Source organism: Amphichorda felina (genome assembly GCF_050947745.1).
Source record: "Amphichorda felina strain 45539 chromosome Unknown scaffold_4, whole genome shotgun sequence".
NCBI lineage: Eukaryota > Fungi > Ascomycota > Sordariomycetes > Hypocreales > Bionectriaceae > Amphichorda > Amphichorda felina.
In genome coordinates this window covers 835996-849065 of record NW_028145046.1, presented here as the reverse complement: position 1 = coordinate 849065, position 13070 = coordinate 835996, and the positions used below count along the sequence as shown (strand labels likewise).

The 13070-nt window shown below is 56.4% G+C and overlaps 5 protein-coding genes across 5 annotated transcripts; 2 read left to right on the top strand and 3 right to left on the bottom strand.

The window, feature by feature from the left end:
- Positions 1-71: 71 nt before the first annotated feature.
- On the bottom strand, positions 72-656 carry ACO1O0_004026 (uncharacterized protein; the record flags this gene model as incomplete). The annotated part of the gene is made up of 1 exon (XM_083193469.1): positions 72-656. One exon carries the CDS (start codon positions 654-656, stop codon positions 72-74), a length of 585 nt encoding a protein of 194 aa, XP_083050417.1.
- Positions 657-1159: 503 nt separating this feature from the next.
- On the bottom strand, positions 1160-2997 carry ACO1O0_004025 (general substrate transporter; the record flags this gene model as incomplete). The annotated part of the gene is made up of 4 exons (XM_083193468.1): positions 1160-1273; positions 1339-2312; positions 2373-2868; positions 2938-2997. The coding sequence occupies 4 exons, from the start codon at positions 2995-2997 to the stop codon at positions 1160-1162; spliced, it is 1644 nt and encodes a 547-aa protein (XP_083050416.1).
- Positions 2998-6937: 3940 nt separating this feature from the next.
- ACO1O0_004024 (transcription factor domain-containing protein) lies at positions 6938-9228 on the top strand (the record flags this gene model as incomplete). Its single annotated transcript, XM_083193467.1, has 6 exons — positions 6938-6941; positions 6970-7418; positions 7634-8099; positions 8153-8465; positions 8579-8844; positions 8900-9228. 6 exons carry the CDS (start codon positions 6938-6940, stop codon positions 9226-9228), a joined length of 1827 nt encoding a protein of 608 aa, XP_083050415.1.
- Positions 9229-10398: 1170 nt separating this feature from the next.
- On the top strand, positions 10399-11079 carry mxr1 (peptide-methionine-S-sulfoxide reductase; the record flags this gene model as incomplete). Its single annotated transcript, XM_083193466.1, has 2 exons — positions 10399-10672; positions 10730-11079. 2 exons carry the CDS (start codon positions 10399-10401, stop codon positions 11077-11079), a joined length of 624 nt encoding a protein of 207 aa, XP_083050414.1.
- Positions 11080-11471: 392 nt separating this feature from the next.
- On the bottom strand, positions 11472-12609 carry ACO1O0_004022 (uncharacterized protein; the record flags this gene model as incomplete). The annotated part of the gene is made up of 3 exons (XM_083193465.1): positions 11472-11958; positions 12026-12582; positions 12604-12609. 3 exons carry the CDS (start codon positions 12607-12609, stop codon positions 11472-11474), a joined length of 1050 nt encoding a protein of 349 aa, XP_083050413.1.
- Positions 12610-13070: the final 461 nt, after the last annotated feature.

Sequence of the window (13070 nt, the reverse complement as noted above, 5' to 3'; positions counted from 1 at the left end):
CGAAACATCCATTCACCAAGTCGCCGGATATGCTTAAAAAAAGATATATTGCCCTCGTGATAGAGACCGTATCAGCCCGTATTGCCCTTCCACTCATCCCACTCGGCATCCTCCACTTCCTTATCCGGGCCCAGCAGCACCTCGTCCACCTGCCGCGTCGGCGCTGCGATCCTCCAGAGCCCGCCGCCCGCCGTGATGCAGGACCACACCAAGAGACCTGCAAAGACAAACGGCGAGGTCATCCACAGGAAGTTGGTGAGAAAGTCGCCCACGAGCGGGATGACGCGCAGCGGGTCCAGCAGGTGGGCGGTCCTGAACATCATGAGCGTGACAATCGTGATTCCCATGATGAGCGCGAACAGGCCGCACACGAGGCCTACAGCGATGAGGGCCAGACCGCCGCGGCGGTCGCGGTAGAAGAACTTGTCGAGGCGGTCGGTGCGGGAGGAGTGAATGCGCAGCGCAGCGAGCGTGCGGTAGAGGAAGAAGGGCTGCAGGGTGGTGAGCCCGAAGAGCGGGCTGATGATAGCAAGGCCATCGACGTAGCCGTTGCTGATGTGGTAGATGATGGGGACCCATAGCCACAAGGTGACAGTGAAGAGGAAGATGCCAAAGCCGGTGGCTTGTTTGACGGATCGCATCGGTGATTCGGTCATGTTGGGACGCTGCTGGTGGGAAAGGAGGATCTATTGCGTACAGCCGACGAGGGTGCTGGGATACAAATGAATGACCTGGGCCTCGGGCGAGTCGCTGTTTATATTAGTTCAATGTTGGTACCGATATAAGTATCACTGCCTGCGGCATACCGCCAAGGTGCTAGTTACCAATTTCCCGTCTGCCTCCGAGCATTTATTGGTGCATTACAGGGGGGTTTATGGTTGTCAGTTCGTTCTGGCCCCCACCTCCCCCCCCCAAGGCCCTGCCCGCTCAACTTATACATCCATGTATCAACTCAGAACACTTATCAAAAGTCATGCAGCTCAATAGCTACTCGGGGTATCCAAGTACAAAGTGATTATATTGCTATATTGCTAATTGCTAATGAGAAGAGTGTGGTGAAATTGAAAGACCAAATTTCTGCGATTGCTATTGCCACCAGCCATACTCGGGAAAGCAGTAGTATCAGGAAGCCGAGTTATACAAGCTGGCGGTGGGCCACTTAAGCGCCCTTGATATCGACGACGTCGCCAGACTGCGTGTAGGCGAGCTCCTTCCTTGCAAGGGAGGCCTTGACAGGGTTCTTGGCCGCGAAGACCTCATCCAGCTCCTCAAGCTGCAACTTGTGTTAGTCCTCTGAATCACGATAGCTAGACAGTTGGGGGAAGCGTTAAAACTTACAGTGCGGCCCTTGGTCTCAGGGAGGAATACGTAGACAATGGCGACCTGGACAGCGTCCCAAATGGTGAAGATAATGTACGTCTTCCACCCAATGTTCTTCAGGGACACAGGCCAGGCGAACTGGTTGAGCAGACCGGCGGCGTTGACAGCCAAGTTGGAGAAGGCCATTCCCTTGGCGCGCATCTCAAAAGAGAGCACCTCGACGGGGTAGAGGGCCTGGAGAGGGGTGATACCGACCGAGTAGACAGCGCCAAAGATGAAGATCATGGCCAGGGAAGCCTTGGAGGCGGCCATGTTGGTGTAGATGGTCTTGCCATCCTCGTCCACGCCAGCCGCAGACGCCGCAAACTGGGATGACGCAATCGTCATTCCGAGCCAGACGACCGTGCAACCCGTGAAGGAGAAGAGGAGCAGAGGCCTGCGTCCAATCTTATCCACAAGAGCAGCACCCACAATGGCGCAGAGGAACTGCTGGCAGTTGTTGATGAGCGTGATGTTGGCCTGTTCGATCGAGTTGGAGTATCCGGCAGTGTCGAGGACGGAGCCGAGGAAGTAGGATAGCACAGCGTTGCCGGCCCATTGGCCAAAGATGGAGACTGCCAAATTGCAGCAGAGACGGTAAATGGCGGCGCGGTTACGGAAGAGCGCACGGTAGTCCCACCAGCGCTTGTCGGCGCCGTCCATGTTGAGGAGCTCCTCGTACTCGTGAAGCTGGAGAGTCACCCAGGGGGACTCAGAATTGCCGTTTCCGTGATACTTGGTGAGGACATCCTTGGCCTGTTCCTTCTTGTTGTGGACATAGAGCCATCGCGGGGACTCGGGGAGCCACATGCAGAAAATGACGATCAAGCCGCTGAAGAGCGCCTGAAGCCAGGTGATGAGGCGCCAAGAGTAGTTGCCGCCAACATTAAGGCCGCCTCGGGAAGCGCCTGCAGAAATAATGGCGCCGCTGAACCACAGCGTGTTGTACGCAGCTGTAATAACCGATTAGCAAGGCTCACCAGCAAGCCGGCGAAGAAGGGGACGAAACGTACCTCCGAGAAGACCGCGGTAGGCAGGGTGGTTGATCTCGATAACGTACATGGGCCCGGCCGAGGCGGCAATCGAGACACCGAAACCCAGGAGGAAACGACCGCCCATGAACTGGCCGGACTCGTTGGACACACTCTGGACGATGGTTCCAACGACGACGAGAAGGGCACCGATGAGCATGCCGACACGGCGGCCGAAACCGTCAACGCAGGGACCGACGAACGGGAGGGCAACAACACCACCAATCTGGTACATGGAGGAGACGAGGCCAGCCCAGAAACCGTCGTTTTCGATGTTGTACGTGTCCCTGAACCAGGGGTTCTGCAGCAAGTTGTTGATGAGGGAACCGTCGTAGCCGTTCATGGTACTGCAGAAGAAGCCGATAAGGGAGAAGGCGTACAGGAACAGCTGTCCGCTTGTCCATGGGGACGGAGGCTCCTTGATCATGGCCTCCTCGAAGGCCTCATTACCCCTGACGACCTTGGTATTGACGTGTTTCTGTAGTGAAGAATGGTTAGTTTGGCCATGGTCGAATGCCCCCGAGGTACGGCGACAAGATTAACTCACGGTGTCCTCATCGTGGGTGTGACTATGGACGGTGTCCACCACGTCGTTCTTCTCAGACATGGCCGCTGGTGGTGGGCCCTGGGAGCCGAGAGTAGCTGCGAGTCAAAGGAGTGGTCCTGGCTTGACAGTGGAGAGGACTGCAGGCTGTACTACCTCCAGCAGATGGTCGATCAACGACGGTCGGAAGACAGGGTAGAGAATGAAGGATGATGAGGGGATCTCCAGTTCGAAACGAGCGGGAAGGACTCGCCTTATGAACCCTCCGGGAATGGAAGCTGCTTTAGAAACGGAAAATGGGCCAGCAAAGCCAAACAGAACAGACCGGGGCTCCGGGGCGGACAAGCCCAGGCCGTATGCAGGAATTGCAGTTGGGGATGGATGGTGGGTAGGGACGGGGACGCGGGCCCCCGGTGGGCGACACACCCAGCTGCCAACGGCCACCCCAGTCTCCCCGTCCGGGGAAATTGGGACCCTTCTTGGCAGCTCGAGACGTTTTGAGTCTCTGACCTGTGCAAGCCTCAGCCTGTCGAGCGAGGTGCAGCGATCGGCAGTGCCCTGATACCCTTCTCTGCCAGACTCTGGCCGAGTTCCTGCTGCATCTGAGGCTCCCTCGTATTTCTCCTCCACGTCCAGCCCCGCCACATGTTCCCGCCCGCCGTGTTTCGATGTTTGTCTTATTTTTTTTACTCCCCAAATGACTCGATCTTCCAACATGGGGCCGGACGGTGGACTGACACGACTGTGGGATTTGGTACGTCCCTCAGCCCCTGTGGGGTGCTATTAGGGTGCTATTGCCGGGCCTGTCCCCCTGGGGGCCCCGGATTGGCTGCAGGGCTTGCCCACGGCGGGAAGATATGATGCCGCATCCACATGGGTGAGTCGAGATTCGGGTGGGGTGGTTCACGGTTCGGTCACTGGTTCTGCCAGAGCTGCACTGGACATGGGGCTGTTGGAGACCAACCCCAAATGCCCGAGCAGCGCACACGGGTCTTCGAACTCCGTACTCTGTAAGGAACTACTCGAATACGGAGTATGTAGATCAGAACGGACCCCTGTCCTTTGCCTTCGAAAGGAGACACGAGACAACGAATTTAAACTATACTCGTACCACGCCAGCGTTCATCGTTTGAGATTGAGTGAGCTGCTTCGCTGTACGGTGGCCCAGGTAGGGATGCCAGTAAAAATCCATGGCTGCTTACAGAGGAGAGAGCTGCAACCACTTTCGCATGGTGCCAGAAATCCATCGTCTGTGTTCCCGTAATCCCGTTCATTGTTGGCCATGGCCCATGGGCACGGGATATGTCGCGCAGGGACAAGCCTCCTTGGAGGAAATCGGGGGTCAATTCCATGCCAAAGCAGTCGAGACTTGCTCCCGGTGAAGTTTAGTGCAGGGTATTGTGTAGCACTGAGTGGCAGGAGCCAGGGGTACCCGGGACGAGAAAAGCAGGCAGCGCCAAGCCACATGGAAACACGGGCCTCCTTCCTCCGCGGCTCCCCAAGGACCCGCGTATCACTGGACCAGGCAAGCGCGACCTCAGTTTTCGCTCCTCAAGGCACACCACCGCGGGTACGACCTCTGCAGATTGTGACACGTGCCTTCCAGGTTGTTGGCGGAGAAGTGCTGCGAGATCGACGAGATTCTCACCCACTGCCACCCCGCCGGCCAGCCATCACTCGTCACCCTTTGCCAAGCATCCTCGCTGCCAAGCACCCAAAGAGCCAAACATCCACTTGCGCTGAGCGCCCTGGCTGTTTTTGACTGGTGGCTTCTGCCATTGGCAGGTTCTCCATCGAGGAAAGGGCCGACGTCCTGATGGCTTGCATCCAGGCGGCATCTCCAATCCCCGCCCGGCTCCTGGCGCTTGGCCTCCGGCCGAGATAACCGGGTCCTCCTTCGTCTGGCAGCTCTGGCCCGTGGTTAGGGACCTGGGTGTCGGGACAGACCAGCTTCCTCCACAAGAGGCGATTCTGGGGTGAAGCTGTCGGTTCTCCGGCTGATAACTCCGAAACCTCACGCCACTCCCCGGTGGTGATCCCCCCACTACATAGCACTCAAGACTTAGCACTATGAATCCGTATAGCTGGGAGTGTGGGATACTAGGTATACCATGTCTCGCTAACCTGCCCACAGTTCCCTCGACACCAAGATCTGGCTTTGGTTCATGGTTCAACTTCTGATCCAATCAGCCTCGACGCTTTCCGTTTACACGGGACGCGGCATCGATGAGATGCATGTCCCTGGGCGTCAGTTCACACGGGGCAAAAACGATACACAACCATGTCGCTAGCAACAAGTCTCCCAGCATCCTGTCGCACAAGCCCCTGCTGATTCTTGCAATGCGGGAGATCGATTATTCTGGCGTCTGTTGATGCGGCGAAATACTGCACCGCGTCAATATTTGCCGAGGTACCTGGTTTGTCAATTGGGTCGCGAATACCAAAGACGTCGGTGTGCGTGACCGCGTTGCGGCAATTGCTTCCAAAAATATTTGACACGGCAGGGATAAGCCGAATTGGATGTTGCCTCTGACACGTCGTTGGGAACGAGCGGCTGCTGAAAATGTGATGGAGTCACCGTCCTTGCCACATGAGCTCGCGCGCTCGTCTCTGGTCATACCACCGGATTGTCTATTGGGCTCTTGTCTGGAACTCGGTGTCGACTGTCGAGACGGAATGCGGTCCGAAGAGTCAGCTTAGACTCTTTGTGCAGAATTCTCATCGCTTTTGGAGACAGCTCCGACAGGCGCCACAAGTCTGGACCAGGCCAGGCTTTGTAGAGCCCCCGGAACACGTTGCCGTAAAACATGGCAATGGGCACTGAGAAACTGAACTAGCACGGCCATGGATGGTCCAACGACTGCAGCAATAATCAATACACCTAACTTTTGACACGGTATGTACTCAACGATATAGAATCCGTCGATGCGACCACGGTCACTCAACCGCAGCGTGATCAATATTGCGCCACTCATGATCTAGTCGCGGAACTTCAGGCCCGAGGCAAATAACCGCTTGGGCATCTGGACAGTCCCCCCAATCTAGGCCTGCTTGATCGCAGACTGGCCCATCTTCACAAAGTTGCCACACTTCGGCCCCGAAGATTGTAGCCGGGCGTCCAGCCGCCGTCGATGGCGGGGCAGACGGTGTTCGGACGGTCGGGAGCTCCCCGGTCTTCCGGTGCCAAGCTCCGGGCATGCGACTTATGCCCTCGAGAGCCGTTCCGTATAGTTCGGTATTCGTCAAGGATTCGCACACGCGGTGTTGCTGAGGATATGCTCCTGGGCTCTATTTATTCCTACCGGATCAAGTTGCGGGCCCCGCTCTTGTTCCTGTCGATGCCATTCAGCTGCGCCGAGATCAGGTTATTAACATGGAACGCTTCATCGAAAAAGCGTGCATTATATGGTATCAGCTTGACCATTGTTTCGCGGACTTGACGGCGAGTTGTCGCGGTTAACACAATTCTCGGACGTATTCACCGACGAATACCGAATGCAATTGGCAGTGGTAAGTAAACATTGCCCTTATTGTGAGCGGTATCGGTGCTTTTTCCCTTCGGCGCCGGTCCGCTCCGAGTCAAATTGATTTAGGTAGGCAAACTTGTAGGCAACTCGCAGCAGCACTCCGCTTTCGCCCGCTGAGAGCCTAATTAGCCCCCCATTGTGGAACCTGCCATCGTCCGGGATGGCGGGGAATTTTCGCGGCACGCGCAGCCCAATTGACAACACACCTTACATGACATGAAGTCGCTCAACCCCCATGCCAGCATTCAGGCTCGCCCTTTCTTCCCTCTGTCCATCGTCGAACAGACATGTCCACCTCGGCCAAGGCGACCAAGAAGAGTGCTTTCTCATGCGAGCCGTGCCGACGAAGAAAGGTCGGTGCAGCACGGCGTGGCAGGGATTCGGCGGCTATGTGCTCAGGTGCTGATGCCGGGACGGTGTTTAGGTCAAATGTGGCGGGGAGCAGCCTGTATGCAACCGCTGTGCGTCTCGGAAAGATGAGTGCGTCTACAAGCTGTATGTGTTCCAGGTTATCGGTCCCATCAAGTTGCCCGCCTGGTACTGATGCGTCCCAGCAACCCAACCCTCTCCTACACCCAGAGGCTGGAAAACCGGATCAAGGAGCTTGAGGAGCAGGTAGAGGCGTACTCGAAATCTCCCATTTCAACCCACCCTTCTTCGTCTCATTCAAGCCCCCCCTCCTTCAGCTCACATGAGACACCTTCATCGAGCAGGATCCCCGATGAGCACTCCATGCACCGGAGGTTCAGGGGGTTGAAGGTGGACGACAGGGGGAGCATCACCTACCATGGCGCCACAAGCTTCTTCCATCTGCCTGCCGCTGATCACAACCTCCAAAACACGGGCGGGAACAAGTTCCTGCCTCTCACCGATGCTGGTTCTCATCGGAGGGAGCAGCGGCGTGTCAATAATATCGCCTGGCAACAGCGGCCACTGGAGAACCTGTCCGAAATTCCCGTGAGAAATTCCTTCTCCCAGACCCGAAGGCAATTACTGTGGAGTTGACTGACATGTTCAATTGCAAAGGAGCCGTTCCAATATCTACTCAATGTTCATTGGTGCTGGGTTCAGCCTATGTTCAATTTTGTGTATAGACCGGCGTTCACGCGTATGGTTTCCTTTCCTTACACGTCACTTGCAAGTGCTGACTAGGTTCTTCAGGCGATATGCAGACCATGGGCCCCTATTATTCCCATACCCTCCTAAATGCCATGCTCTCACACTCGACAAGATGGGGTAAGAACGATCCCTCGACCTCGAGAATCCTTGATGAGGCCTACGAGGGTGGCGTTATCTTTGGTAAGCACGCGCGAAGCATGGTGTTCGACGAGCTAAGCCGGGGGGTGGTGACTGTGCCGACAGTTCAGACGCTATTGCTTCTCAGTGCGCAAGAGTGTGGTTTTGGAAACACCACACAGGCCTGGACGTACAGCGGTCTTGCTTTTCGCCTTATTGACCACCTTGGCATTTGTGTGGATAGTGGGCGGTATATGGGGTCGGTCCCCATCAGCGAAGAGGACGCTGAGATACGCCGCCGACTATTTTGGAGCTGCTACTTCTGGGACAAGATGATCAGTCTGTACCTTGGGCGAGCCCCATCGATCCAGCACTCAGCTGTATCGCCACCCCACGTCATGTGTGAGTACGCCCATCCCGTGACTTGCCATCGTTGGGAGACTAATGTCTGAAAGTCGATGTCTCGGCTGAGAATGATCTGTGGATGCCTTTCGGTGCCCAGTCTGGACATAGCTGGAACTACCCGCCTGCCACGGCCCATGCTGCCTCGTGTTTCATGAGCATGTGTCAGCTCTCAGTCATTTTCAACGAGATCCTCATACACATGTACGATCCCCTCTTCCAGAACACGGCAGAGGAGGTAGATGAGTGCCTTCGTACGCAAGAGCTGGCCTTGCAGCAGTGGTGGGACCGGCTGCCGTTATTCCTGAGGCTTGACCCTTGCGCTCTGCCTGGTGTGGCGCCACCGTCTCATATTGTCACGATGAAGTAGGTTGTTTGTACCATTCAAGGGTCTATAAACTCCCGCTAACCGCGATACTCACTAGCTGCCTGTATCACACGTTCAGGATACTACTCTATCGGCCTTCTCTAACTCGTAGCTTCAAGTCCGGGCATGAGGGGCCCTCGCCCGTCTACAACTATCTGGTTCAATGCGTCACATCGGCTACCTCCATCATTGCCATCTTCAACTTGTTTTGCAAAACGTTTGGCACAGATTACTGCATACTGTCGCTATCATACAGCGTCTATATTGCGGCGACAATCTACCTACTCCAGGTGCAGGCATTCCCGAACGATCATCAGGCCCTCCAGAGATTGGATTACTGCATGCGGAGCCTCAACGAGGTTAAGAAGTGCAGCCCGAGTACGCTCTCGCCGCTATCCTTTTTCTGGTAATTACCCTGCTAACCTCGTTGTAGTCATCGGTGGGGCGATGAATCTCATCAACAGGGAGCTGTCCAACCTCGGCATCTCCTTGAGCTCGCCGACATACCATCCGATACCAGAACCACCAAGCACCCCATCTGAGAACCCCTTCTACCAGACCCAAGGACTGTCGGGATTTCACGGCCCGCCGATCCCGCCCAACCCCATGGAGTACCTTTTCCAGTCCCACAGTGGTGCCGACAGCTTTGGTCCCGATCCCATGGCCATGGAGCCTGGAGTCTTCGAGGCCATGTCCTCGCTGGAACCCCTTAGCGCCTGGGTCGGCACCATCCCCGAGTTTGAGAAGCCCAGGCCTGGCTAGGCGCCAGTTACCAAGAATAGTCTGTCAAATTTGACGACAATTCGATAATCCAGCCTAGCTATGGGTTCCAAGGATATACGGGCCCGGTGACCTGGAATCCAGCGGGTTAAACAGCCCCCTAAACAGCCTATCCAGCAAAGCCTCATCACTGCCGCACCCGGATGGTTGTCTCCATAGAAGGTCATGCATCATGCCTCCCAAGGATAGGCAATTCGTGGGCCGCCCGCTTTAAACACTAGGCAAATCTTCCCGCTAAGTTGCCTTAGTTGTCAAGCCGGCCAGGTTTGTAAGCAGTGAAAAGCTTCACAAAGAAAGAAATCACCACTCCCCGCCACAAGGAACCTTGCGAGCTATGGGAATACCAGCAGCTCATTTGGAGCTGTGGTGTCGGGGTGGCTTGGGCTGGGGTGTTATAAAGACGTTTGATATAGAAGCGGACGGTGGGCCCAATCAAGGCCTTGGGGATTGACACTTGGACGATCCATTAGAAGAGGCCACTCCGTCCGCGTCTCTGGGATCCCATAAACCCCGCCTTATGCCCATTTAGGAGGTGTTTCAGGCGCATGGTACGAAGTCGGCTGTCGTGCCTCCCTTGGGGCCGTCTTTGGGATGCTGTTTCAGGGCCAAGAGCGATGACTCCCTGGTCTCCACATGAATGGAGCATATCAGAAGCTGCCATTGAGCAGCCAGCCGTGCTATAAGAGGGTTGGACAGGAATCATATCCCGATTCCCACCGAAGGTTAATCTTGCTTATCGGAATACTTACAATTGTAGAATTATAGTGTCTACTTGGGAACTATTTTTCTAGTATTATGCACAGGTCAAATGAGTGACACAGTGACTCTGCAGATGGTCTGCCGCTCCGGATCGGAGTGTGAGTACTCCACTTTCATTTCATCTGACCAAGCAGACAATTGCGCAAGATCGGGAGTCGGAGAGTCGGAGTGGGTCGTCGGCAGCGGCCAAAGCTAGCACGTCATGATGCGGAATGCTGTCGTTCCCCCCAAAAGATTGGACCCCGATAAATAGAAAAAAAAGAAGGCCCCATACCAGCTCCAGCAGATATCTTAGATATATCCCACCATCTATTCATGAGCTGCGCACTTTGATAAACTTAACTTCAACTTAACCTCTTCCTCTCAGCCGTCCCCGCCCTCACACTCACAGCCATGGCCTTCCACCTGCCGCCCCTCCTCTCCCGCCTGATACGGCCCTTCACGTACTCAACGCGCCTCTCCATCGCGCCCGACGCCGCCTCCGCCGTCGCCTCCATCCCCGAGGGCGCCCAGCTCTGCACAGTTGCTGCCGGCTGCTTCTGGGGCACCGAGCACCTCTACCGCAAGCACTTTGGCGGCAAGGGCCTGATCGATGCCAAGGTTGGCTACATTGGTGGTGACCTCGAAGACCCCACCTACCACGCCGTCTGTGGTGGCAAGACCGGCCGTATGTTCTCGCCCCATCCTTCGCACTTCACAGTGAAACTAACCCCGACATTTCTAGACGCCGAGGCCGCGCAAATCATCTTCGACCCAACCCAGGTCTCGTACCGCCAGCTCCTCGAGTTCTTTTACCGTTTCCACGACCCCACAACGCTCAACGCCCAGGGCCCTGACACGGGGCCCCAGTACCGCTCCGCCATCTACTTCCACGACAAGGAGCAGGAGCGCGTCGCCCGCGAGGTGACGGACCAGGCCAACGGGCAGTGGTGGGCCGGCGGCGTCGTCACAGAGCTCGCGCCGGCGGGGCGGTGGTGGTCCGCCCAGGAGTACCACCAGGAGTACCTCGACCGCAACCCGGCCGGCTACGAGTGCCCGAGTCACTTCCTGCGGCCGTTCCCGCCACTGCAGTGACCAGATGGCGGTGGTAGCAGGGGGGTCAAGTTGTGAGGTTTCGCTGCGTTTCTTCTTGTTCTTCTTCATCGAAGACTGTATATAGGCATGGATCATCTGTGATACTCTCTGGACTAGGCGATAAGGCGCCATCGTTTTTATTTTATTTTATATCTTATTTCAGATACAACGGACTAGTCATCAGGCAATGGGTTAATTAATTTCTCAATTTGAACTTTTTTTTGAGGATTTATTTATATGATCAGACTATGTGTACAGCAAATAGCGACAAACACGTCTGGATTGCCAATCCCACCCACGTTTAGAGAGGAGTTTCTTGCTACCTCTTTCTGCGAATTCAACCTGGTATTAATACATGTATATCCTCCCGAGCCAACTCTGTTCACACTCTCTTACTTCCTCCGGTTCTGCTGCATCATCAGGATCTGGACCATGCGGATGAAGATGTTGAGGAAGTCGAGCTCGAGCGCGATGCTCTCGTTGACGGGATCCCGGCGGATGACGCCGTGCTCGGCCAGGCGCGCGTGGTGCAGCACCTTCTGGACGTCGTACAGGGTGAAGCCGCCAAAGACGGCCAGGCCGCCGTACAGCCAGATGTTCTCAGTGAAGGCCAGGGTGCGGACGGCAGTGGCGGGGATGATGAGGGGGGCGAGGCCGGAGACGGCGACGATGGCGGCGCCGGCGAGGAGAGGGCCGCCGATGTAGAGGTACTTCTCCTGCTTGGCGGTGGCGCCGACGATGGACAGGGCGCCCATCATGGCCACGGTGTAGAGACCGGCACGGCCGAGGAGCGCAGGAGGGACGAAGGCGAGGAGAGGGGCGACAAAGGCAGCCTGAGTGGCGTTGAAGGCAGTCCACAGGGCGTACTTGGGGATGTAGCTGCGATAATGGTTAGCCAGCTAGTTCAACACCCAAAAACTTGCTCTCGAAGACTATCAAAACTCACTTGTCAGGGCTGATAGAGCGGGTTCCAATCATGGTGGCAAAGCTCAGCGCCAGACCACCCAGGCCGACGACCCAGGGGTTCGTCACCATCAGCCGGTACACGAAGCCCGTGTTGACCATCTGCCTGGCGGTCAGGCCGATGATGCCGATGCCCAGACCCGTGTGTAGGAAGGTGTTGTTGAGGTAGTCCCGCTCGTAGACGGGCATGCCACCGTCCTCCCTCGTCTCGCGGTTGAAGACGGCGTTGATCGCCACTAGCGTGCCTCCAAAGATGGCGCCGCCCACGAGCAGCTTGCGCATGCCGGTGCCGCCGAGCGAAGCGGTGCCCTGCTGCGTCTGCTGGTAGTAGGAGCGCGCGGCGCCGCCGGCGCGGGCAAGGACATTGGGCGAGGCGCCGGCCTGGGATGTGATGCGTGACGAGAAGAAGGTGGCCCCGATGCGCTTCTTGTTCGCCTGGGCGGCCTGGGACTGCTGGTGGAAGGCTCGCGCGGGAGCGGCGGATCGGAGAACTGACGTCTTGGACAGCTCGGGCAGCCGTTGCGCCAGGCGCATGGGCCCCTGACGAACGGTAAATGTCACCGACATCGTGTGTCGGATGAAGACCGTACGTTTGTTTGTGATGGTTCGGTTGCTGTAACGGGTAGATGGGGAACAAAGGAAACTGCTGGTGCGGGGAGAAGGTCGGAGAGACTCGAGGACCTAAATGCAAATGGTGACGTTCGGGACGGGGCCTGGAGCTTAGCTAAGTCCGACGTCACGTGAGGCGCCGTGGAAGTCTATCGAAAATTCCAATCACATCGCGTCAGCCCTCGGCATCTCCAAGTAAGTGGGCCAGCAAGGCCCGACCGGCGGCAACTACGAAGAAGAGTCACATCCGAAGGTCCAGAAACAAGGAAAATCCTTCATGAACGTTTAGTAAACGTCACATGGTAGCTCTTTTTGTTGTATTGTGCCCAGGCGAGAAAAATAATGGGTATCTTCTAAGCCTCTCTATTCACAAATCCGACACCCCATATCCATTCAAAGACGCTTCCTGGCCGGTATCC